The sequence below is a fragment of the Topomyia yanbarensis genome, chromosome 1 (assembly GCF_030247195.1).
Source record: "Topomyia yanbarensis strain Yona2022 chromosome 1, ASM3024719v1, whole genome shotgun sequence".
Lineage (NCBI taxonomy): Eukaryota > Metazoa > Arthropoda > Insecta > Diptera > Culicidae > Topomyia > Topomyia yanbarensis.
In genome coordinates, this window is record NC_080670.1 from 129,636,188 (window position 1) to 129,659,441 (window position 23,254).

The 23,254-nt window shown below is 40.1% G+C and overlaps 1 protein-coding gene across 4 annotated transcripts in view; it reads left to right on the plus strand.

The window, feature by feature from the left end:
- LOC131687251 (UNC93-like protein MFSD11) overlaps positions 1–23,254 on the plus strand; it is a 157,065-nt gene that overhangs the window by 111,471 nt on the left and 22,340 nt on the right. For all 4 annotated transcript variants that reach the window (XM_058971346.1, XM_058971398.1, XM_058971454.1 and 1 more), the window contains 2 exons: positions 7,989–8,165; positions 8,222–8,496. In XM_058971346.1, the coding sequence (XP_058827329.1) occupies positions 7,989–8,165; positions 8,222–8,496 (452 nt within the window). The remainder of the gene's footprint in view (positions 1–7,988; positions 8,166–8,221; positions 8,497–23,254) is intronic.

A 23,254-nucleotide genomic window follows, 5' to 3' on the forward strand; every position in this document is an offset into this window, starting at 1 on the left:
AGAGAATGACTCCAAGAATCGACTGAGGGATTCAGAGTCGTGCTCATTCTCGCTCTTCGTTTGATAACTACTGTTGGCTTGTCATCGCCTAGGCTCGTTCTTACTATTCACGAATCCTACTACTTTCTTGAAATCAACGCACAGATTCCTCTACAACACAGTTTCAGTATTAACCTTGAGTTATTTTCTTTTGAAACGGATTCATTTTGTCACTCCGAAGAGTTTCATAGGTGAGAAAATTTTATTTCTTGGGCAAATGCATCTTCTTCAGGTGGTTCCCGTAGAAGACGCCAAGTCGCTTCCCAGTAGAATCTTCAAGCTCGTAGCAGTGTTTTCCTAATATTTTCCTGACTACGGCGAGTTCATACTTCGGGGCTAATTTTGCACAAAAACCTTTCCCTTTGTCTGAAAGCGCAAAGTTTCGCTTCAAAACAGTCTCCCTGAGAGCATAGGTGGGACAATCTGAGTTTGACCGAAGGTTGTATTGCTTTTTATGACGATCATAAGCCTTCGTCAATCGGTCTTTTATTTCATCGAACAAATTTTTTCTCCTTTTCTGCGCTTCGTCATTCTGCATTGGACCTGCCGTTGGCTGATCCCGTATTTTTTGGTATTCAAAACCATCAGACACCCTTTCCCGACCAAAGACTACAAAATACGGCGTATATTTCGTCGATTCGTGAACCGCATTCCGGATTGCACATGCAATCGTTTGCAGATAGTCTGCCCAATCTTTGTGCTGCTTAATCGTTGCTCGAATCGCTGTTGTTATTACCCTATTCGCTCGCTCAGTGTTGTTTACCTGAGGGTGGTAAGCCGGTGTAAGCCAGTGGTTCACGTTGAAGTCTGCCAATAGTTCGCGGAAGATTTTCGACGTGAACTGAGTACCATTGTCTGTCCGAATCACTTGTGGTACGCCGAAGAGTAAGAAGATCATAGTCTTGACAAAATCGGCAAGAGAATTCGTTTTTGCCTCTCGAAATGGCTGTATAAGGCGAATTTGCTAAAAACATCGGTGGCAACCAGCAGACACGTGTGTCTACCCTTTCCCGATGCCGGGAGCGGCCCTACATAATCCAGCGTAACGAACTGCCAAGGATACTCAACGAACTCTTTCTGCATTTCCATCGGGGAGGTTGCGTTGATGTTACTGGCTTTTGAGGTCTGAATGATTGGTACCCTCTCTTCTTTTCTCGGGAACATTTTCCAGCGGAATCGTGGATCGTCGATACGGCTTTCGCTTTTAACGTAACGGTAGATTGCGTTGTCCGTTATTCGGTATTCGGCGAACTTCGCTGGGTTTGCTTTAATCTGTTCTACCAGTTCTTGGTACTCGTCATCCTGGGACGTTAGATCGAGAAGATTGATGGACCTTGAAAGGCAATCGGCGGTAATGTTGCAAGCTCCTTTCCTATACTCCAGCTGTATGTCGTATGACTGTATTTTTAGCGCCCATCGGAGGAGTTTTGAATTTCCGGATTCAACTCCGATGGTAAACAGCCATAAGAGGCTTCGTACGTCCGTGACCAATTTGAAGTGCAACCCCTCTACATAATGTAATGAGTTTATTTTTGGACTTCTTCAGCAGGTCGGTTATCGGCACGGTAATCCGACTATAATTTTTAATAGACCGCTGATAAAATCCTGCTAAACCCAGCAGTCGTGCGATTCTGGAACTATCGATTGCTACACCTCTTTCCGTTAGCAAATATCCAAAATATTTAATTTGCTTTCTGCAAAATTTCGACTTTTCTAAAGAAACAGTCAAATTTGCGTTTCGCAGTCTCTCGGCTACAATTCGTAAGAGACGGAAATGTTCGCTCAACGTCTTGGTCGTAATAACGATATCGTTCAAGTAAACAAATACCGCTGGCATGAGATCGAAGTCAATCACCTTGTCCATCAGTCGGCACATAGTGAACGGCGTATTGGTTACTCCAAATGGACAAACCTTGAACCGGAAAACGCCCTTCGAGGTCCTGAAAGCGGTCAAATTCTTGCACTCTTCCTTCAGCGGAATTTGAAAGTACGCATCTTTCAAATCGATGATGGAAAAGTACTTCGCGTGTTCTAGTCGGCCGAAAATTTCTAGCATGTTCCGGATTGGGTATTGGTCCTTCTCCGTCATCGCATTCAGCCTTCTGGAATCGAGACAAACTCGTATTTTCCCGTTCGACTTCCTCGCGGGCACCAGCGGGTTTGTCCATTCACTGTAGCACTCCTCTATCACATCCATTTTCCGAAATCGCTCAATCTCACCATCTATTTCCTTCTGTCTGCTAGGAAGCGATACGTAGGCTGGTTCCGAGGTTTCGCCCCCTCCTTCAAAACGATTTCGTTCTCGATCATATTGGTTCGACCGAGTTTTTCGCTGGATGTGAATGCAAAGTCCTTTACAACTTCCACCAATTCTCGACGTTCGTTAGGTGTTAATTCGTGCTCCACCTCGATCGAATCCTCAGTGGGGACTTGTGCGCTATCCGGTACGTCGAATGTGGGAACGTCCAGCGTTACATCCTCGCCTGTTAGCGGTAGAGGTGGCAACATGCCTAACGGCTCTAACGTGAAAGCGATGAGCTTGTTAACATTACCGAAATCCCCTACTGGTTCTGGTCCGTGTCCCAGGTCGGCCATAGGAGTAATGCCAAAACTTTTCCAGAAATTACAACCTAATATTGGTTTTGAAATTTCTGGAACAACGACGGTCGAAACTACTCTCGTAACACCTTTATAACTGTACGGGATGTTTAAATAACCCAGACAATTGTACTGGGTGTTGTCGGCCGTGCACACTCGCAGCTTTGTTGGCTGAAGCTTCAATCCGTATTCCTCAGAGATCTCCAACGAATTAATTACAGATATGCTTGCACCGGAATCCAACAACGCTGTTATTTCGCTGTCAAAATCGTTCACTCGCAAATATGGACACTTTCGGGTTTCGATTTGAATCGTGTGGACACGATTAATTGGGTCGTAACCGGGTTTAATGCGAACTTTGCCGTTTGTAGGGATGACCGTGTTCCCCGGCGTACACCCCTTTAATGGTTCTGACTGGGTTGTATTCGAGCAGTTGCAGCACAATCTGTGCAAGTGCGAATCGTCCTCTCCAATTCTCCGCAACCATAACAGAACACCCTTCTAGTCTCTCTGCAGTCCTGCCAATTGTGACCGGATTACCTGCAGTTCCAACAGATATTTAGCTGGGTGTGCTCTGCATTTTGAAGATTCGTCGCGTCCCTTTTCTCTGATGACGGTCTCCAATTTTACGCTTCCGCCCTTGGATTGATTGCGTCGATTGCTTGCGGGGTGTCACTGTCGTACTCTGACTGCTCACAATCCACGTGATTTACCATCCGCTGGGTTCGAGCATCCGGCTGTTGAAGATTCAAGTCGGCTGCATCGATACCGCATCGAATCAGATGGCCAAGATCTCGCACCGGAACGATCGAAATTTTCGAACGGCAGTGCTGTCGCATATTGTCCCATACTACTTCGAACTTTCGTCTGCGCGAGAGGGGTCTTGATAACAGATTGTTCAACCTCTCTATTTCTGTCACGAACGCAATGAACGGCTCTCCTCTGTGCTGCTTGCGTTCCTGGATTTTCTGCCGAATTCCCTGGTCCTGATTCGGGTTGCCAAACCGATATCGTATCCTCTCCTCGAAATCGTTCCAGTTCTCAAATTCGTCGACGTTCGTAAAGAAGCAGTCCGAAGCTTGTCCTTCCGAAATGAGATGAATGTCACGCAGTAGACTCCTGTCTGACACTCCCTCACGTCCGGCGATCTTTTTTAGCTTATACAGGAAGTTCTCCACCGAAACGGACTTAGTATCACCTGAAAAAAATAATTTCCAGTGCTCTATTCTCCGGTAGTGTCAAGGTTCGCGACTCTCTCGCAAGATTTCGCCCTGACGCGCCATCCTTCCATGGCCTGCTCGGTCACTGTATTCTCCCGAACCGTACCAATCATCGCTGATCTCTCTGTAGCTCTGCCTATGGCGTCTCCCTTGCCAGTCTGTCGCCCTATGTCTTCGAAAATCTTCGTCCGATTCAACTTCGCTGCTTTCTTCGGTTCGTTGAGTCGGCAGTCCGCTGATCCTACGATTTAGCGTCTCATCCTATTATTGTTGTTCCGTCCTGGCGAAATGCCCTGCCTGTAGCGGAACTGATCTTCTCCTCTCCGGCTCGTTGTTACCGTGTTCTGATCCGGTTGCGTTCATTCTAGGATGTATATTATTGGCTGCTTCCATCTTGCACTGGATTAACTACGATTCGAGTTGGTTGATGCGTTTCAAGAGTTCTTCGATCGACGATTGCACCGCAGTCGACTTACTATTTTGCCGATTTTTAGTTTTAGCCGGTGTCTGGTTGGTTTTCTGGATCGTTCCGAAGCTCCTATCCAGTGTTAACTCCTGGTTAAAACCTTTAGGATTCTCTAGGTCAGCCTCAAGTTCCTGTTTGTCCTCACCTCCTACGGCTTCGCTCTCATTCCCGTCGTATTCGGGGACTGTTTCAAGCTTATTGATAGCTTTCTGAAGCAATTCATGAATGTACTTCAGAAGCTCTTGGCGCGATCTTTCTCTACACTTGTTTATAGCTTCACCTCGATGTACCCGTAAATAATAGTGTCAAAAACGAGACACCAACTTGGGACTCGATCCATCCTGCAAAGACACATCTATTTGGTGTAACCGACTCCTGATGACGTCAATTTCCTGCCCGAATCTGTATGGGGGGCGATACTCCCTTCCCTCCTTCTGGTCTTCCTGGAATAGTCGACGTAATAACCGCAGCTTCGACGACGTGTCTTTTTGTCGCTCCTCTAACTGATTCCGAAGCAATAGTTCGCAATCCACTTCTTCATTCGACAAGTGTTCCGCATATGGAAATTTCAAAGCAATTTTCAAATGTTAAATTCAACAATCAAGTTCACTCACTAACATCACTGCCTTATTTTTATTAAGTTAAAAAAAATTAAATGTGTACCACTAAATTTAAGGTAATCATATAAACAGAAGAAAATATGTACAGAAACTAGAAATAATAAATTTTTGTGATATTCAGGACGCATGTACAAATCTAAAAAACAGAAGAATAAACGTGATAAAAACTACAAGGGGTAGCCCTATGGGGTTGCACGAGCTATAGACGTAGAACTATACTGCAATATTTTTTTTCTTAGTACATTTACAGTAATAATAAATCAAATATATTTCTTACGTCTGGTTTAATCACAATCAATCAACTTCGAATATTACATAGTGAACCAACCCTTCTTGGTTATTATTTATTATTATTACTTATTATTATTTATTATTTAACTTATTTAAGAAGATCTGAAGAAAGAAAACAGAAAACTGTGACCGAACTAATATCTGGAACTAAATCTTTATAGCATAAGATTAGCTTGTAAAAACTTGTGTGTGGTAAAAAACCCGGACCAGTGAAGAAAAATCAAATTTTAGGCAATATAATCACATGTCATGTATAGACCAAGCATTCTAGTTATATTTTGCCATTATTGTAACTTTCCTAAAGTACGCATACAAATACAGCTTTCGAGTTGGTATAACGATCATTTCTCTTGCGTCTTTGCTAAACATAGTAGTGGCTGCATCTATACACGAAACGGAGTGCATCTTTTCACATTTTGTGTTTACCTACCGCGCCTTAGCGCCATTTTGGGATCAATTTCTATAACCTGCCCTGAGGTTAGGTTTCATGCTGGGCAATTCTAACCTGACGAGTGGTCCTCTTCGGGGGTGGCGCTAAAGCTACTCGTTTAAAACGCCCTGAGGAGCGTTTTGGTAGACGTAAATCGTAAACACCCATTTTGCACGCTACAGTGGTAAAACCTGGGATGGTTCCTTTGATTCCGAAGGGAATCATTTTGATATTTTTAAATTATGCGAAATGCATTCTTTGGTCCCTCTCAAACGTTTTTTTTTTTTCAATGTACGAAGCGTTTTGAGGCAAAAAGGGGCGAATATACAAACATTTGGTCCGGAATGTCTGTGAGTGGGAGAAACGATGACGTGATAAGCGGTGTTGTATGTGTGAATGCATGAGTGTGGGATTATAGACTGAATGTATGTTCGTGTGAGTGGTTACATAAAATTGTTTGGTGGTTAATTCGAAGTGCTTATCGGAATGTGAATGATCGAGTAAACCACTAATTGAGGATGAATGAATGGGATAATTGTATGAATATATTTGGATTGAAACCCCAACACAAATATGTAGTACTGGTATCGTTAGGACACGAATGACATTTCTGGACAGTCGATGAAAAACAGAACAATATAATGCCGACAACCGTTCCCCTGCAAGTTGAAACATTAAAAATTGTCAATGTCACTTGCAGAATTTTGGGGATATCGAGTTTTTTTCCAATTTTGTTTTCGGATTGGATTTAGGGTTGAACTCATAATTGAATAATGACAATGGCGGATGGCCTCTCGCTTTGCGTATCCTGTCAGTATTATCAGACCAAACACAGGCAAACATTTCACCGATGAGGACCATCGGTCGGTTAGTTTTTTTTTGACAAGAATCATACATAAATTGCGGAAGAAATAATTAGGTGTAGTTAGTTTTTTTTGTGCATTTATTTATTTCATTTCGTTTATTACTATTGTATCGGGTCGGGTGTATTGTTAGGACTGTTGTTGCCAATTTTTTCCACCCGGGGTGGGCGAGATTGTAACCCGTCATGATAACAATTTAGCACTGGGTGGAAATATATTGTTATATATAAGAAATATAAGTATATTGTTATTGCACCATAACTCACCGCTGTTCATTATGCATGTTCATGTTTTTAATGTAAATTTTGTTTCAAAAATAGCCCATGAACGTTGTCATTAGTCCAGATAGGTGTAGTAATTTTTGTTGTATATTTGTAAAGAAATAGCATAGGGTTTAGTTAGGTTACTCTCTCATTTCGCTGCAAAAGTGGGCTAACTAAGCTGTGCCATACTGATGACAGCTATGCGGCGGTGCGGTTTTTGGTGTTTGTTTTGTGGAGTGCGGAAGGCGCCCATCGTAAAACCGAACCACGGTAATCAACAAACGTTCGTTACAATTTTTTCCGGGAACAGTTTCCGCCACACGAAAAGGTTTCAGTGCGCACGTGCGACGGCAAACTAAGACCGTCGAAAAGTTCCGGCCTGTGGCTCGGGCACCATTGACTATAACGGTGTCGGTTCGGCAACAGGGGTTAGCTAAGTGTTGAGAAGTGTACTCGCTTCCCCGGCTAAATGAAAAGGAAACCGGAGATCGACTGTTCTCACTATAGAGGATAAGTCAAAGGAGCCAACCTCTCCTCTATAGCTAATTGACAAGGAGAACGAAGCAGGGTGGACAAAGGTTCCCCCTGGAAGTGCACTGCGTTGACTTCCAGGATCGATTACGGCGAGTAGACGATCCGGCAATTCGTCGCCAACGTCGCTAGAGAGGTTCCAACAAAGGAGCCAAGCTCACCTCCTTAACTAAACGCCAAGAACCGCTGCCGGAGCTGCCAACGACAAATAGGGAGAACACGGCCGTGGCTGTCTCGGCCAGTCGGAAGAAATCGCTTTCCGTCCGCAGCAGTGACTCACCAACAGCAGCAGCAGTGAAGTAGAGGTAATAAAAGTCGGTGAATTTAGTTTATTTGTTTGTTTACTTTTTTGTGGTTACGAAAATCCGAAATGCTGTAGAGGCACCTAGGCCGCCCTGAAAAGAAGGGTCCGCCGGGTAAATTTATATAACAACCCGAGTAGTGGGCAAACCCCCACTTACAACTTTTTGTTCCTCTCTGTTTAATATTATTCAGCACCCATACCAACGTATATAATGTGCAAAGTTTATTCAGAGTGCACTGAAATAAATTACAAATTAATAGTATGTGTAATTCAATTTATTCATATCATAATTTGTTTTATTTCTTCTCGCTCATCTCTTACAACTAATACTTCTGTTCATTCTCCAATATATCTTTCTTGCAGTTTCTTTATTTTGACGTTTCTTTGGCCGCAGACTTGGTTACTGTACGCGGCCAGTGCCATACTTGGATCCGGAGCTGCACTTATCTGGACCGGACAAGGAATTTACCTTTCAAAGTGCAGTGATGATTCGACCATTCCTAGGAATTCTGGAATTTTCTGGGCTTTGCTACAAATGAGGTAATATTTCAAATTACATATAGCGGTTTTGTATGCTTATGAAAGTCTTTTTACAGCATGTTTTTTGGAAATTTGTTGGTATTCTTTTTGTTCCAAGGAAAGATGCACATTGATAAGAACACGCGAACGCTGGTATTTTCGATTCTTGCAAGTATCGCCGTCATTGGTATTGGATTATTAAGTGCATTGAAAGTTTCAAATTCATCATTGCGACCAACAGACGACGGAATACCGGAAGTCCATCAGAGTCCAAAACAAGCATTTATTAGTGCGGTGCGGCTTTTTAAAACAACAAGAATGCTTATGTTAAGTGTCTCGTTTGTTTACACAGGTAATAAATTAAGTCACTACACTGGTACACCCATGTATCTGCTACACCGCCATGATTCAAAAGCCAACATCTAAAATGTCACGTTAGGGTCGATCCACAATAAACAGAATCAATTTCATTCGACACAATTTTGTGATAAGAGAAAGTGTTTGGTTGTCGGCACTGGTCGGTTGTCGGCACTGGTCGGTTGTCGGCACCCCTATGTAGCTTTTGACAGAAACCAGACATGGACATTCTGATAAATATTACTTGTGTGTTATATTAGCACGATCTTTTTGTGCCGATTGCTGAAGCAAACCGACTCGAAGATTCTGTTCTAAACACAAAATATTTTTTGAACAAGTGAAACTTTACTTAATTTTTTTTTAATAATTTGCTTAGTGTTATAGAAAGAAGTAAATCGATCAGAAAAGTATGCGCATTGAATATTTACGATGTGAATTTATTCTATTTTGTGATTCAACATTAAATGGCACCGAAATGTTCGCCACAATTTTTTTGATCAGTTTTCAAAAAGATATATTATGCACGCCATATTTTATACATGGTTTGGTGATAAGTGTTTAATAAAACTCTTTGAATATTGTCTAAAAACTGTTCACCAACTGTTACAAAACTGTCACAAAAACTGTTTCTTTATTTCGTCAACTTAATCTACTTATACTAATTAATACATGTAAACCTTAAAGCTAATTTTCCTATCAGATAGCTAACTTAATTCTAGCGGGCGTGGCTTAGAAAGCTCACCATGATTATTTCCTACGTCTAAAGTTACTTCTATGGCTGTCTCGCCTGTGTGTGTATTTGTTTATAGAGAGAGGAGGGGCTAAGTCGGATTGTCTATTCTCTTGCGTCATATTCTCTCTACTCTCTCGTTCGTTTCACATCGGTATTTTGAGCTGACCTTGATGGCTTAGCCGGTGCTGTCTGTCTTAATGTTTTGTTTGTTGAAATTTGCTGTCGTATGGCTTTACTGTTCGGAAGGCATGATTTATTACGGTCAAAGTTTTCGTTCTTGGTTTTGGGTTTAAGTTTGTGTTGTTTTTATTGCGTGCTAGAAACATGGATATGTTTTGAGATTTGGACGTGAGTTTGGTTATGTGGCTTGTATGTAGATCAGTTTTCCGGTTTGAATGTAGGTCTGTTTACGAGGTGCTAAAGATGCAGGTCTGTTTTAGAAATGTGTTTGGTTGTTATTACTAGCTGTGAAAAACATAGTTGTTTGGTACTGTACATGTTGTCTATTGTACGAAGTGGGTTTTTGTGTCAATGGGGCTAAGTGTTATGCTTGGAATTCATGGTCTGAGTGTTTGATTTATTTAAGCGCTGTCAGTAATTTTCATGTGCTATGGTTTCGTCATGTTCGATGTAAGATTTTCGAGTCGTGGGAAACTATCGGCTTGAGATGCGATGTGGCGTCGTAGGTTGGGTCAATTGATATTATGTTTGGGGTATGGTTGATATTGGTGTGGTACAGGTATAGTACAGGTATAGTACAGGTATAGTACACCATCCTCCTTAAGATCAAGGTATGGCGTAGTGAAATGAGGTCATAGCTTGATGTGGTTGTGTTGGGATTGTTTGTTATTTTTACTAAGGGTGTATGTGTTATAATAACTTTGGTTCCTTAATGTGTAAATTGTAACAATATGATGTGATTTTATACACGATTACGTTTTAATTAGTCTATTTTGTGTACTATTACTAGTTTTTTTGTTTTGGCGTTCATTATTTGGCAATTTGGGTTTAAAATCTGTTTTACAACATAGGGTCCTTCATAGAAAGGGTCTAATTTTTTTCTGTTTTCTATTTTTAAATAAACTGTATCGTTAATCTTCAATTCTATGGGGTTTGTATCATTTTCTGCTGTTTCTGTTCTCTTTATCTTTTGTGTGTGCAATCTATTTTGTACTATTTCGTTTGATTTTTGTAACCTAAATTTCAATTCGTTACACCCAAAACTCGGCCTTTACGGTAATAAGAAAAAATTGCTCTAATAGCAAGACGTTTCATGCTAAAACGGTCACAACAAAAAATTCCTCAAACGGCAATACCAACACAATCAAATCTTTTCTGCGTCGCACTCATGTTTCATCAATTCTTATTCAATAAATATTATCGCGTCGGATTGTCTGGAAGTGTGTAGCACTTCGCTTGTCATTGTATTGCGCATCAAGTGAAGTGAACACTATGAGGACAAAGACGAGGTTCGATTTTCTCTACACGACACATTCCGTATTTGAAGATCGGCTTCGGCTCACATACGGCTAGCTTCAAAGCAGACAGAAAAAAAAACGACTCGGAATAGTGGTGGGGTATTTCGGCTGGTGTTAAATTGAAATTTCTTTTCTATCACGGACGTTAACAGCAAGGTAGCGACTGCACAAAACATCAACAGGGTTCGGATCCAGACACTTGTCTGGATCTAAGCACCAGGTCTGGGTCTGGTTCAGGTCCGTACTTGGTAAGGGGAAAAGGGGATGGGCTAGATCTGGGTACTGGTCAGGATCCGGGAACTGGTTCGGATCTGGGCACTGGTCTGGATGCGGGAGGTTCGGATCTGGCAGCTAGGCGGGATCCGGAAACCGCCTAAACTTTTTATTCCACTATCCAACCTACCCAGTAAAAAATCCGTAATTCTGGCTGGTTTCTGCCAATATTGGGGCAGATTCCAGCCTGAATTTGGTCAGAGTTCCGCCAGGATTCCGGTTGGTTTGACTCGGTACTAATACTATCATAGAAATCGACCGAATTAACCTACATCCGAACAGAGCCGAGGTTGACACATACTGAAAAAGTGTTTGATTGTGTGATGCGCATTAGACTGCCCAGAAAAATGATGAATTTTTGAAAACTCAATCGGCCCACCCCTGAGTCGATTCCTAGTCCCGCCAGGAGTACTTGCACCAAATTTGAAGCAAATCGGACAAGTATAACTACCGGACCAACGTGCCTGATGTTTGTATGGGATTTTTCAACAATTTACATGGAGAAAACTCACTAGTTCATATTTTCGTCGCTAGGGGGCACTATATGCATCGTATTATCACTGTAAGTAAAAATAAGAAAGATAATTTAATTGTCCACAACTTTGTCGAAGACTGCTAGTAAATCCGGCTTTGTTAAAAGAAGTTATTAAACTTTTAACGAAGTGATGTCTGAGTCAGTTTTGCATGGGGCCTAGCAGTGCATGGTTGTGTATCAGTACTCGAGTCCCGCGAACTATACATTTTTGTGAAATAAGGGTTTGATTTAGCTAAATAGTATGCTTACAAGAATTGTAGTAAATAATACGAGTTATGTTTTGGTTAGAAAATTTTAGTTCCACCTGTGACCGCATAGAGGGCGCCACCACTAACTTTTCATAGAGGAGAGATAGAGTATCAAGATGTTCGGAAGAAATACTGAAAAATGCCTTTTCTATAACTTTGTAGAAGACACCAAATTTCTATCTCTCTTCCTTGAAAAGTCAATGTTGGCGCCCTCTATGCGGTAACATGTGGAACTAAAATTTTCTAATCAAAGCATGACTCGTATTATTTACTTTTATTCTTCTGAACATACCGTTGAGCTAAACCTAACGATTATTTCACAAAAATGTTTAGTTCGTGTGAATCGAGTACTGATACACAACTATGCACTGTTAGGCCCCATGCAAAACTGACTCAGACATCACTTTGTTAAAAGTTTAATAACTTCTTTCAACAAAGCCGGATTTACTAGCAGTCTTCGACAAAGTTGTAGACAATTAAATTATCTTTCTTATTTTCACTTACAGTGATAATACAATGCATACAGTGCCACCTAGCCGCGAAAATGCGAGCTGGTGGGTTTTCTCGTTGTAAATTGTTGAAAAATCCCATACAAACTTCAGGCACGTTGGTCCGGTAGTTAGACTTGTCCGATTTGCTTCAAGTTTGGTGCAAGTACTCCTGGTGGGACTAGGAATCGACTCAGATGTGGGCCGATAGGGGTCATTTTTTCCTGTCACTCTAATGCGCATACATGAACAGCAACAGAAATTCGTCATTCCACCGTTTACTACCTTTGCGGGAATATGAGTTTAATACCGCAATGCGCAATTGCGTGGTCTGTTACCGAAAAGACAATAGAATCTTACCCAAAAGTAATGGAATCATACCCGTCGGATTTTGGGTGTATTGTAGTGTTCGAAGTTGTATACCGGTTGGGTTCCTTTCTCGAAGATTTCTTGTGGTAGTTTAGCTTTGTTTCCGAAAACTAGTTCATGGGGAGTGAATCCATGGTCTGAATGTGGGGTTGTATTATAATTGAAAGTGTAAAATTTTAACCATTCGTCCCAGTCAGTCTGGTGTTCATTAATAAAATATCTAAGATACTCGTTTAAACATCTGTGATTTCTTTCTAATGCGCCAATTGTCTGTGGGTGGTAGGCTGTACTGAATCTTTGTTTAATTTGTAATGTTTTGCATATTTGCTCAAATATCTCGTTATTGTATTCGGTACCTTGGTCTGAACGTAGCACTGAAAATGTACCATATTGTAATATAAAATCGTTTACTAGTGCCTTGGCTACTACGTTTGCTTCTTTTGTTGCGACTGGTATAAATACAACATATTTTGTTAAATCGCATTGTATACTAACTACATATCGGTTATTGTTATTGCTTTTTGGTAATGGGCCTACAGTATCTATTGATATTACTTCAAATGGATGAGATGGAGTTGTTGTGATAATTTGTTTTTCTATCGTGTGTTTTATTACTTTGTTTCTTTTACATAGTTCACAGTTTTGGACAAATTCTGCTATTGTTTGTTTCATTTTGTCCCATTTGTATATTTCTCTTAGTTGTAAGTATAGACTGTATTGACCTATGTGTCCTCCGGTCGATGTATTATGGTAATCGTGTAGAATTTTCTTGATTTCTGTACTTTTCGTTATTAATGTTGGTGGTTTGTATAAGATTATTTCTATCAACTGTACTTGTGCATTTGATATTATTTGAAAGTTTTTAATTGATATCATTTCGAATAATTTGTCGTTAATAGATAGCGATTTTTTGCTGTTTAAGGTTTTTCAATGTTTCTTCTAATTTTTGTAGTGCAAACTCTAACGTTTGACTTCCGTTTAATACTTGTTTAATTTGCGCGATATATTTCTCATTTTTCTTTATAATAAATGTCATTTCTTTCTCATCGATTTTTGTTTCTAGTTCTAATAATTTGTTAGTTTCTGATGGGTTGTTGGTCATGTACGTTGAGAGGTGATCAATCTCTTTCGGTACGCCTTCTTGTTGTGTTAGACTATTTCATGGTTTACGAGTCATAGACCTCGTTGTTACTTTTAATATGTTTTTTAGTTCATCCGATGTTGTCACTATTCGCGATAAAGCATCGGGTCCTACGTTTCCTTTGCCTGGGATAAATTCTATTGTAAAGTCATATTCTTCAAAATCAAGACGCATTCTTGTTAATTTAGAAGTTGGGTTTTTCATTCCGAACAAATAAACTAATGGTCTGTGGTCTGTCCGTACTGTAAATTTTCTGCCATATAAGTAAGGTTTAAAGTAGTTGATAGCCCAATGAATGGCTGTTAACTCTTTCAAAATGACAGGTTTATTTTTTTCTCCTGGTTCAAAAGTTTTGCTGGCATAAGCCACTGGTAAATTTCCATGTTCTGTCTGTTGAGCTAAAACTGCTCCGCATCCTATGTCTGAAGCATCTGTCGTGAGTATGAATTCTTTTGAAAAGTCTGGGTATTGTAGTATTGTAGGTGATATCAAACAATTTTTTAAGGTGATAAATGCTCTTTGGCAATTTTCTGTCCATACAAATGTTGAGTTTTTCTTTAGAAGTTGGTTCAAGGGGTATGCTATTATGGAAAAATTTGGTACAAATTTTCTGTAGTAGTTGCAAAAGGCTACGAATCGTCTAACTTCATCAGGATTAGTTGGTATTGGGTAATTCAGGATAGTGCTAAATTTTGAGTCGTCGGGTAACATACCTTGGTCTGTTATCTTATGTCCAAGATACGTAACTTCGGTGTTGAAAAATTTGCATTTTTGAGCGTTGAGTTTTAAATTATAGTATCTCAAGCGTTCAAACACTTGTTGTAAATTTGAAAGGTGATGGTTTATTGAGCATCCAATAACTACAATATCATCAATGTATATGAAAGCTAATTCCGGTGTTAAGCCTGCCATGGCAATTGTCATCATACGTTGAAAGCTGTTTGGGCTTATATTCAGTCCAAATGGCAATCTAGTGAACTGATAATGTCCACTTCTTGTTGAAAATGCTGTGAATTTTCTGGATTCTTCCTCGGTTCCTGAGGGGTATTTGGTGAAATCCTGACATAAGATCTAGAGTTGTAAAATATTTGGCTCTACCAAGTTGGTCTAGGATATCGTCAATTCTTGGTAATGGAAATTTGTCTGCTAAAATTTTCTTGTTCAGTTGTCTAAAATCGACAACTAGACGCCATTTTTTGTCATTATTGTTCGATTTTTTTGGTACAAGCAGAATTGGTGAGTTATAAGAAGATATCGAGGGCTCTATTATTTTATCTTGAAGCATTTTATTCACTTGCTTATCGATTTCGTCGTATTGCGAGTGAATTGTTTTACAGTTAGGTATGTAGACAGGAATATTATCATTAAGTGTGATGTTCTAAGAATAGAAATTATTTTGGGTTACCTCTTCTTCGGGTAGGCAAAAGATATCTTGATATCTATTAATTAATTCTATAAACTTGTCTCTAGCATATGGCGGAACTTGTTCCAGATTAATGTTCTTGAGAATAGAATTGCATCTATTATCAATTTTATTTTTGTTAATATTATTATTATTATTGCTGTTACGTGTACTTAATATAGAATAATCACGTAAAGGGCTTAATGTAGGATTAAATTGTGTGTATGGTATATATATATATATATATATATATATATATATATATATATATATATATATATATATATATATATATATATATATATATATATATATATATATATATATATATATATATATATATATATATATATATATATATATATATATATATATATATATATATATATATATATATATATTGGATAATTGTTCGTATTTACAAATTTTACAAATGGTTTTGTTGCGGATATTATTGAATTTCCACAGAAAACACCTTGGCAAATTTTTTTGGAGTGTACTACCATATCCTCAGAAATTCTTAAATGTGGTATTCTTCTAATGACTTCCCTACGGCTAAGAAGCATGAAGCCTTTATTTAAATTATCATCTATGGGTATTGATATTTGTATATTTTGTATATTGAATGTAAGTATTCAACATTCATAATCGATGATACATTTATAATTGGCTAAAAAGTCACGGCCTGAAATTCCGTCAGCTTGAATCGGCAAATTAGGGTTTACTAGATGAAAATCGTGGTTTAGTTTAAGTGTATTGTTGAAACATAATGTAGTATTAGTTATTCCTAAAGTTTCTATGCTATTTTCGGTTATTCCGGTTAATTTAATTTTATTACTAGTATTTACATGTTGGTCTGGGTGGATATTTTGTGCTTTGAACAATGAAATATCTGCACCTGTATCAATGATGAAACTACAAATTTTATCTCCAGTCATGTGCACTTTAACTTGAATAAAATTTGATGCGTTTAGATTAAATGTCAGTATAGGTAAGCCTTTCGGTAACAGTTGTTCACGTGGTCGACTTCTGTGAACACCTGTTACTGGGGGGCTAAAAAATGGTTAGTATCGGGGCTAGCTGGTAATATTGCTAGTTGTTGGTTGTTAATTGGTGGTCTTTGCGTATCGTTTGCTGTTGTTTGTGAGAGGTGTGTTTCGTTGGTGTAGTACATCTGGGCATTTCTGTTGTACCTGTTTGTGTTAAGGTTAGAGTTTTGATACTGGTTTTGATACTGGATTGTGTTTGATGCGGTATTGATAAGTGCTTGGATCGCTGTTTTTCTTGACATTTTCTTGGCTGTTTCGTCGGGGATGTTTTCATGTACATATGTTTCAGCGAGTTTTTGTGCTAGTTTATCTATTTGTTTTGTGTAGTTTTTGATATCCTCTGAGGGTTTTAGTTTTAGGTTTTTAATGTCGCTGATCACAAGGTCCGAGTTGCGTTTTTCTGTACAATTCGTTTGGATTTTAGGGATTAGTTCGTCGTATTCAATTGGATTATTGGTAAAAAGATTTCTCGCTTTACCCGTCATTCTGGTCATAATTATTTGTATTGCAGCCAATTTGTTTGCGGCTGGTATTATTGTTTTAGCTACTTTGACAGCATCCACGAACGATCTAACTCCTTCTGGGTTACCATCGTACATTGGGATTAGCTGTGCTAAGTGTGACGCTGTTTCGGTGTTAAATGCCATTTTTGTTTTGTTTTTGTACTTAATGTACCATAAGATCAATTTAACTAAGATTTTAAATTTTATTTTGTTAGTTATGTTGGAATCACTGTCGTATTCTTTGTCGGTTGTACGACTTTTATTTAATAAGTCTAAGCTTTTGTTATAAATTACTTGAGGGGCTGAGAATGTCTCAACTTCTTCATTCCATTCCTTCCCTTTTATTCTGTGTTCAAAGGTTTTTAGTAATTTCTTGTATTCTAAGTATATTTCCTCCAACTGAGTTTTTTCAGTTTTATACTGTGGAGTGTCCTCGGCCTATGTTTACTTTTATATATGTTTTTATATTGGCGTTTTATATGGTTCTCGATTTCTTTTAATCTGTCCATAAAACTTACTATGTAGTTTGTTATAATTTGAGAATAATTTGAATATAATTTGATAATTAAAAAGAATGTAGTTTTATTATATCATTTTAATGTGTGTTTTTGAGTAGTACATATGATAGTATTATTAAAATTTTATTGTAAAATTTTTTTTTCACATTTTCTCTAGTTTATATAAAATTTTGGGTACGGAGTATCACTTGTAGCTTAGAAATTCTTCGTATTTACTATAATGTATTTACTAATAATAACGTATTTACTATAATTTAATATAATTACTATATTGACTATACTACATTTTTCTCTTCTTTTTATGTATATAGATATAGTTTTCTTGATCATTTTTTTTCGTTACCTTTTGTCGTCTTCACGTACTCCAGGAACTTGTCCACTAAGTCCCAAGTCTCCTGTGGAATGATGTCCATATTCTGGTCGTTGAAGATTCTCTTCTTGTTATTGCTCTTGTTCGCGTTTAAAATTTTTTTCTTCTTTTATTTTTGTCCTTGTGGACCACTGTTCCCTACTTCATTGTAAAAGTTTTTTTTCTTATTTTTGTCCTTATGGACCACTGTTCCCTACTTTTCTTTATTACTGTCTTTTTAAACTATTGCGACGCTTCTGGCGGCACTCGTCGCTACCTTTTCGGTATAGTGCTTATGCACTTTTGGGATTGTTTTTGATATCACGTAGCTTACTGCTACCACTGCTAAAACACATAGTGCAATACTTTGGGCACTTTGATGTTGCTCAGTGTTAGAGGTGTTGGTGGCGACGATTTCGTCTGCCGAAAATAAACCCATTATCTATACAAATTTTTCGCACTTTGCACCTTTTTTTTGTCTTGAGTGTTCATCGCTTGGTATTTTGTTTTTTTTTGCGAAAAACGACAACGGGGAATAGATGTCCTATTCCTAAACCACTGATCTGTGCATTACTAGTCTTCACATCACTGATTGTCTGGTGGGTTTTTCATATTGTGCTGCGTGCATGTATGTTCGTGGAAAGAGTACACTTCAGTCAACAAGTAGTAATGTTCGATGGTGATTACCTTTTATTCAATCTTTCACGCGTACTACTTTCACATCACTCACGGTCGCCATATATTATGCATGCCATATGTTATACATGGTTTGGTGATAAGTGTTTAATAAAACTCTTTGAATATTGTCTAAAAACTGTTCACCAACTGTTACAAAACTGTCACAAAAACTGTTTCTTTATTTCGTCAACTTAATCTACTTATACTAACTAACACATGTAAACCTTAAAGCTAATTTTCCTATCAGATAGCTAACTTAATTCTAGCGGGCGTGGCTTCCTACGTCTAAAGTTACTTCTATGGCTGTCTCGCCTGTGTGTGTATTTGTTTATAGAGAGAGGAGGGGCTAAGTCGGATTGTCTATTCTCTTGCGTCATATTCTCTCTACTCTCTCGTTCGTTTCACATCGGTATTTTGAGCTGACCTTGATGGCTTAGTCGGTGCTGTCTGTCTTAATGTTTTGTTTGTTGAAATTTGCTGTCGTATGGCTTTACTGTTCGGAAGGCATGATTTATTACGGTCAAAGTTTTCGTTCTTGGTTTTGGGTTTAAGTTTGTGTTGTTTTTATTGCGTGCTAGAAACATGGATATGTTTTGAGATTTGGACGTGAGTTTGGTTCTGTGGCTTGTATGTAGATCAGTTTTCCGGTTTGAATGTAGGTCTGTTTACGAGGTGCTAAAGATGCAGGTCTGTTTTAGAAATGTGTTTAGTTGATTATTACTAGCTGTGAAAAACATAGTTGTTTGGTACTGTACATGTTGTCTTTTGTACGAAATGGGTTTTTGTGTCAATGGGGCTAAGTGTTTTGCTTGGAATTCATGGTCTGAGTGTTTGATTTATTTAAGCGCTATCAGTAATTTTCGTGTGCTATGGTTTCGTCATGTTCGATGTAAGATTTTCGAGTCGTGGGAAACTATCGGCTTGAGATGCGATGTGGCGTCGTAGGTTGGGTCAATTGATATTATGTTTGGGGTATGGTTGATATTGGTGTGGTACAGGTATAGTACAGGTATAGTACAAAGGTTATTAAATTCGGTTGTCGGCACCCAAGCATGGTCGGTTGTCGGCACCCCATTTTTTGTGGCTAATGCTCTCAATAACCTAATCAATATGGGTATTTTGGAACTGGCTTTAGGAATTGATACCAGAGATCGATCTTCGGCACCAATCTGAAAACCTGGAAGGCGACTCGGTGTAGCGTTTTACATTTACACGAAGAAAGCTCACCTGGTCGTGTTTTCACTGGAAATAGCCCTACCAACGCACTGGACGGGCCACTATCCGCGATGCGCAAAATGGTGGAGCAGCTCGATTCAATAATTGAGTTCACTAGCGCAAAGCAAAATATAAGAAAGGAGCTGAAGCAGAGCCTCCTGGTGCTCCGGAAAGCTGTTCGTGTCGCAAGACAGGAACAGCAGGCTTACGCCAAGAGGGTGGAATGTCGGGAGAAGTCCGACAGAGAAACCCAGACAGTGGCCTCCAAGAGGGAGGGAAGAGAGAAGGTCGACAGAGATACCCAGACAGGGGGCTTCACCTTCTATGGAGCAGCCATGTCGCTCGAAGCGGCGGCCGAGTTCCCCTCGAAGGGCAAAGGCAAGGGCAGTCGCAAGACGGCGTCGAACGCGAAGCGCCCTAGGAAGTCGCCAGGCGAGGGTGCAAAAACCGACACCATACGCCGTGCAACCGTTAAGGCCAAACGCTGTTTGGTCGAGGTAAGCGAGGGCGAGAGTGACCTCGCTGGGCAGAGCGGTGATACCAGCAACCGGGGCAGGGGGGCGTAAACCCCTGGTCGCTGGTCATCAAGAAGAAGCCGGCACCGATACCGCAGGTACCGCGGCCCGCGAAGAAGGCCAAGGACAGAGGCGAGGCCTTGTGGTTAAAAACCGACAAGGACAAATACGCCGACGTCCTAAAGTCGATGAAGGCAGCCGAAAGCCTTTCGGCCCTTGGGCAAGATGTGCGTAGCGTGAGACGCACCAACACAGGAGAAATGCTTCTGGTACCGAAGCGAGGCGCACAATCTAGTGCGGTATACAAGGCCTTGGCCCAAGAGGTCCTTGGTGAAGGCGCCCAGGTCAGTTCGCTAGGGGCGGAAATGACTCTCCAGTGCAAGCATCTGGACGAGTTCACGACCGCAAAAGATGTCGTCGCAGCCGTCAAGGAGTAATGCGACGTAACAACCGAGCGGGCCTCTTTGCGTTTTAGAGGGGGACCCTCTGGCACCAAAGTAGCCTACCTCAGGCTACTGAAGGCGGATGCCAAAAATGTAACCGAGAAAGGTAAGCTGAAGATCGGCTGGTCGGTATGCCCAATTAGCATACCCCAGCCGTCTTCAGTGGATAGGTGCTATCGGTGCCTTGAGTCCGGCCACAAATCCTACGAGTGCAAGGGTATAGACAGGAGCAAACTATGTCGTCGCTGCGGCGAGGAGGGGCATAAGGAGCGGGGTTGCACTAAGGAGCACAAGTGCCTTATCTGTACCGCTAAGAAGCAAGCCCATAAACATGCTATGGGCGGACTTTCGTGTCCCTTCGGTGAGGAAAATAAGAAGAAGCCGTGAACGTCACACAGCTGAATCTTAACCATTGTGCAGCAGCCCAACAGCTGCTGTGGCAGTCGGTCTCGGAGTCGAGGACAGATGTCGCCCTCTTATCAGACCCGTACAACATCCCTGCCGGCAACGGCAATTGGGTGTCGGACGGGTCTGGAATGGTGGAATCTGTACAACGGGACGGTTCCCGGTTCAAGAGGTAATACACTCCTCCGCCGAGGGTGTTGCGATTGCCAAGATCAATGGTGTGATCTATTGCAGCTGCTACGCTCCACCAAGGTGGCCCATAGAACAGTTCAACCAGATGATCGACAGGCTCTCGTCAGACCTAGTGGGCCGGAAGCCGGTAGTCATAGCGGGAGACTTTAACGCTTGGGCAGTGGAGTGGGGCAGCCGCTGTACAAATAGCAGGGGTCAATGGAGGCGCTTGCGAAACTCGATTCTGTGCTAGCTAATAATGGCTCCGCTAGTACAGTCCGTAGAAACGGGGTGGAGACGTGGATTGACGTAACATTTGCCAGCCCGAGTCTGGTTCTAGGCATGGAATGGAGGGTAGACGAAGGCTACACCCATAGCGATCACTTAGCAATCCGCTTTAGGATCAACTATGGTGTGCAGCATCCGAGGGCGGGAGACGCCTGTCAGGTACGCTAGTGGAAGTCCAATCACTTCGATAGCGAAGCTCTCACCGCGACCCTGGGACTAGAGGCCAACACCGACAGTCTAAGCGGGGATGCGCTGGTAGCTGTTCTATCACGCGCGTGCGACGCCACTATGCCGATAAAAACCCTGCCAAGAAACGGCAGATGTTCGGTATACTGGTGGAGTGCCGAGATTGCAGCTCTACGATCAGCCTGCCTCAGAGCTAGACGTAGGATGCAAAGAGCTCGCACCGAGGATGCAAGAGAGAACCGCCGTGAAGTGTTTCGAGCTGCGGAATTGGCCCTTAACAAGGCCATTAAAAGCAGCAAGAGAGCGTGTTTCGAAAACCTGTGTGAGAGTGCCAACGCGAATCCGTGGGGTGACGCCTACAGGATTGTTATGGCCAAGACCTGGGAGGGAGAAACAGACTCAATAAATGTGAACGTCATAGCCAGCCAGAACGAAACTGTCACTCCGAGCCACAAAGAAGTGAACATCGAGGAAAGGAAAGTATTGTTATCGTATTCTTGCTTGAAAATGTTTACGAACAATAAGTTTCCTTGATTTTTTGTCTAGATTGGGCAAAATAGTTAAATATTGTCAAAGTTTTGCTGTGATTTTAAAATCTTATTCACATTAACCAGATGAATTTTTCGGGAATCCGTACTGCCATCATCAAATATATTGTATTTCTATGTATTCAATGTTGAATAAGAATTTGGATGCGTTCAAGCGCTTCGAGCATCGTTTTAAGGCAATACTGCGATCTTGCTATAATGTAAAATTTTAAAAACGCATAGATTATATGAATATTTCAAATAATCTTTACATTTCAATAAATTAATCAAATTACCAGAAGGAACGACAGTTTTTGAACATAAGGAGCAACTAATCACTATAAAAACAACTAGTAGAAGGATTCAACAAAAGCGTCTTTTTAACTTGGATTTTTATTAATCTTAAAAAGTCTTTATGATGTTTGAATTATGTAATTCTGTATCGTCGCTTAAATGCTCAATGAACTATGCCTAACGTATATTTTATGCTCGTTATGTAATTATGGAAATGAGACGACGCTGTAAATGTTCTCTGATCCAAGAAATGGGAATGTAGAATAAAAAAAATATTTTGTGACGCAGGTTTTTTGATAATTCAAAAATATTTTTTTGTTTTAAAATAATTTATATCATCTTTGCATTAAAATATTTTTTTTTGATTTTTATTATATAGGTTTCAACCTTAGGGTCATTCGCCTCTTTTCGGGTTAGAGAAATTTCTTTTGGAAAAATCTCTAACCCTATGGGCGGGGTTGGGAATAGAAACCCAGGTTAGCTGCGTACAAGGCAATTTACCTACCACGCTATGCCCGCCCCCTGTATTTAAAACATGTGAATTAAAATTTATTTTCATATCTATAGTAAAGACAAGTAATAATGACGCAAATCGTGTGAAGAGTTTTAAAAATTTGTGGTTCATTAAACAATTTTAGAATGAGTGACACTTTACTCGTCAGATTTGGCGATGCCCCAGTTTAAAGTTTCTTTTGAGGGTGTACTCAAAAAATGAAAATCATCAACGTAGGCCTAGATTCATGCAAATAAATATGAACAAAGTTTCGATAAACAAAATAGCAAGTTAATTCGACATGAGGTTTGACATCGACATAATATTTTTAGCGTTTGGGTGCTCATAGCTTAATCAGATGATCCGATTCATTAAAATATTCTATTTTTATTTATTAGTTAAAAACTTACACTTCGAAAGTTATTTGCAAAATAACCCTGTTGTATAGCATG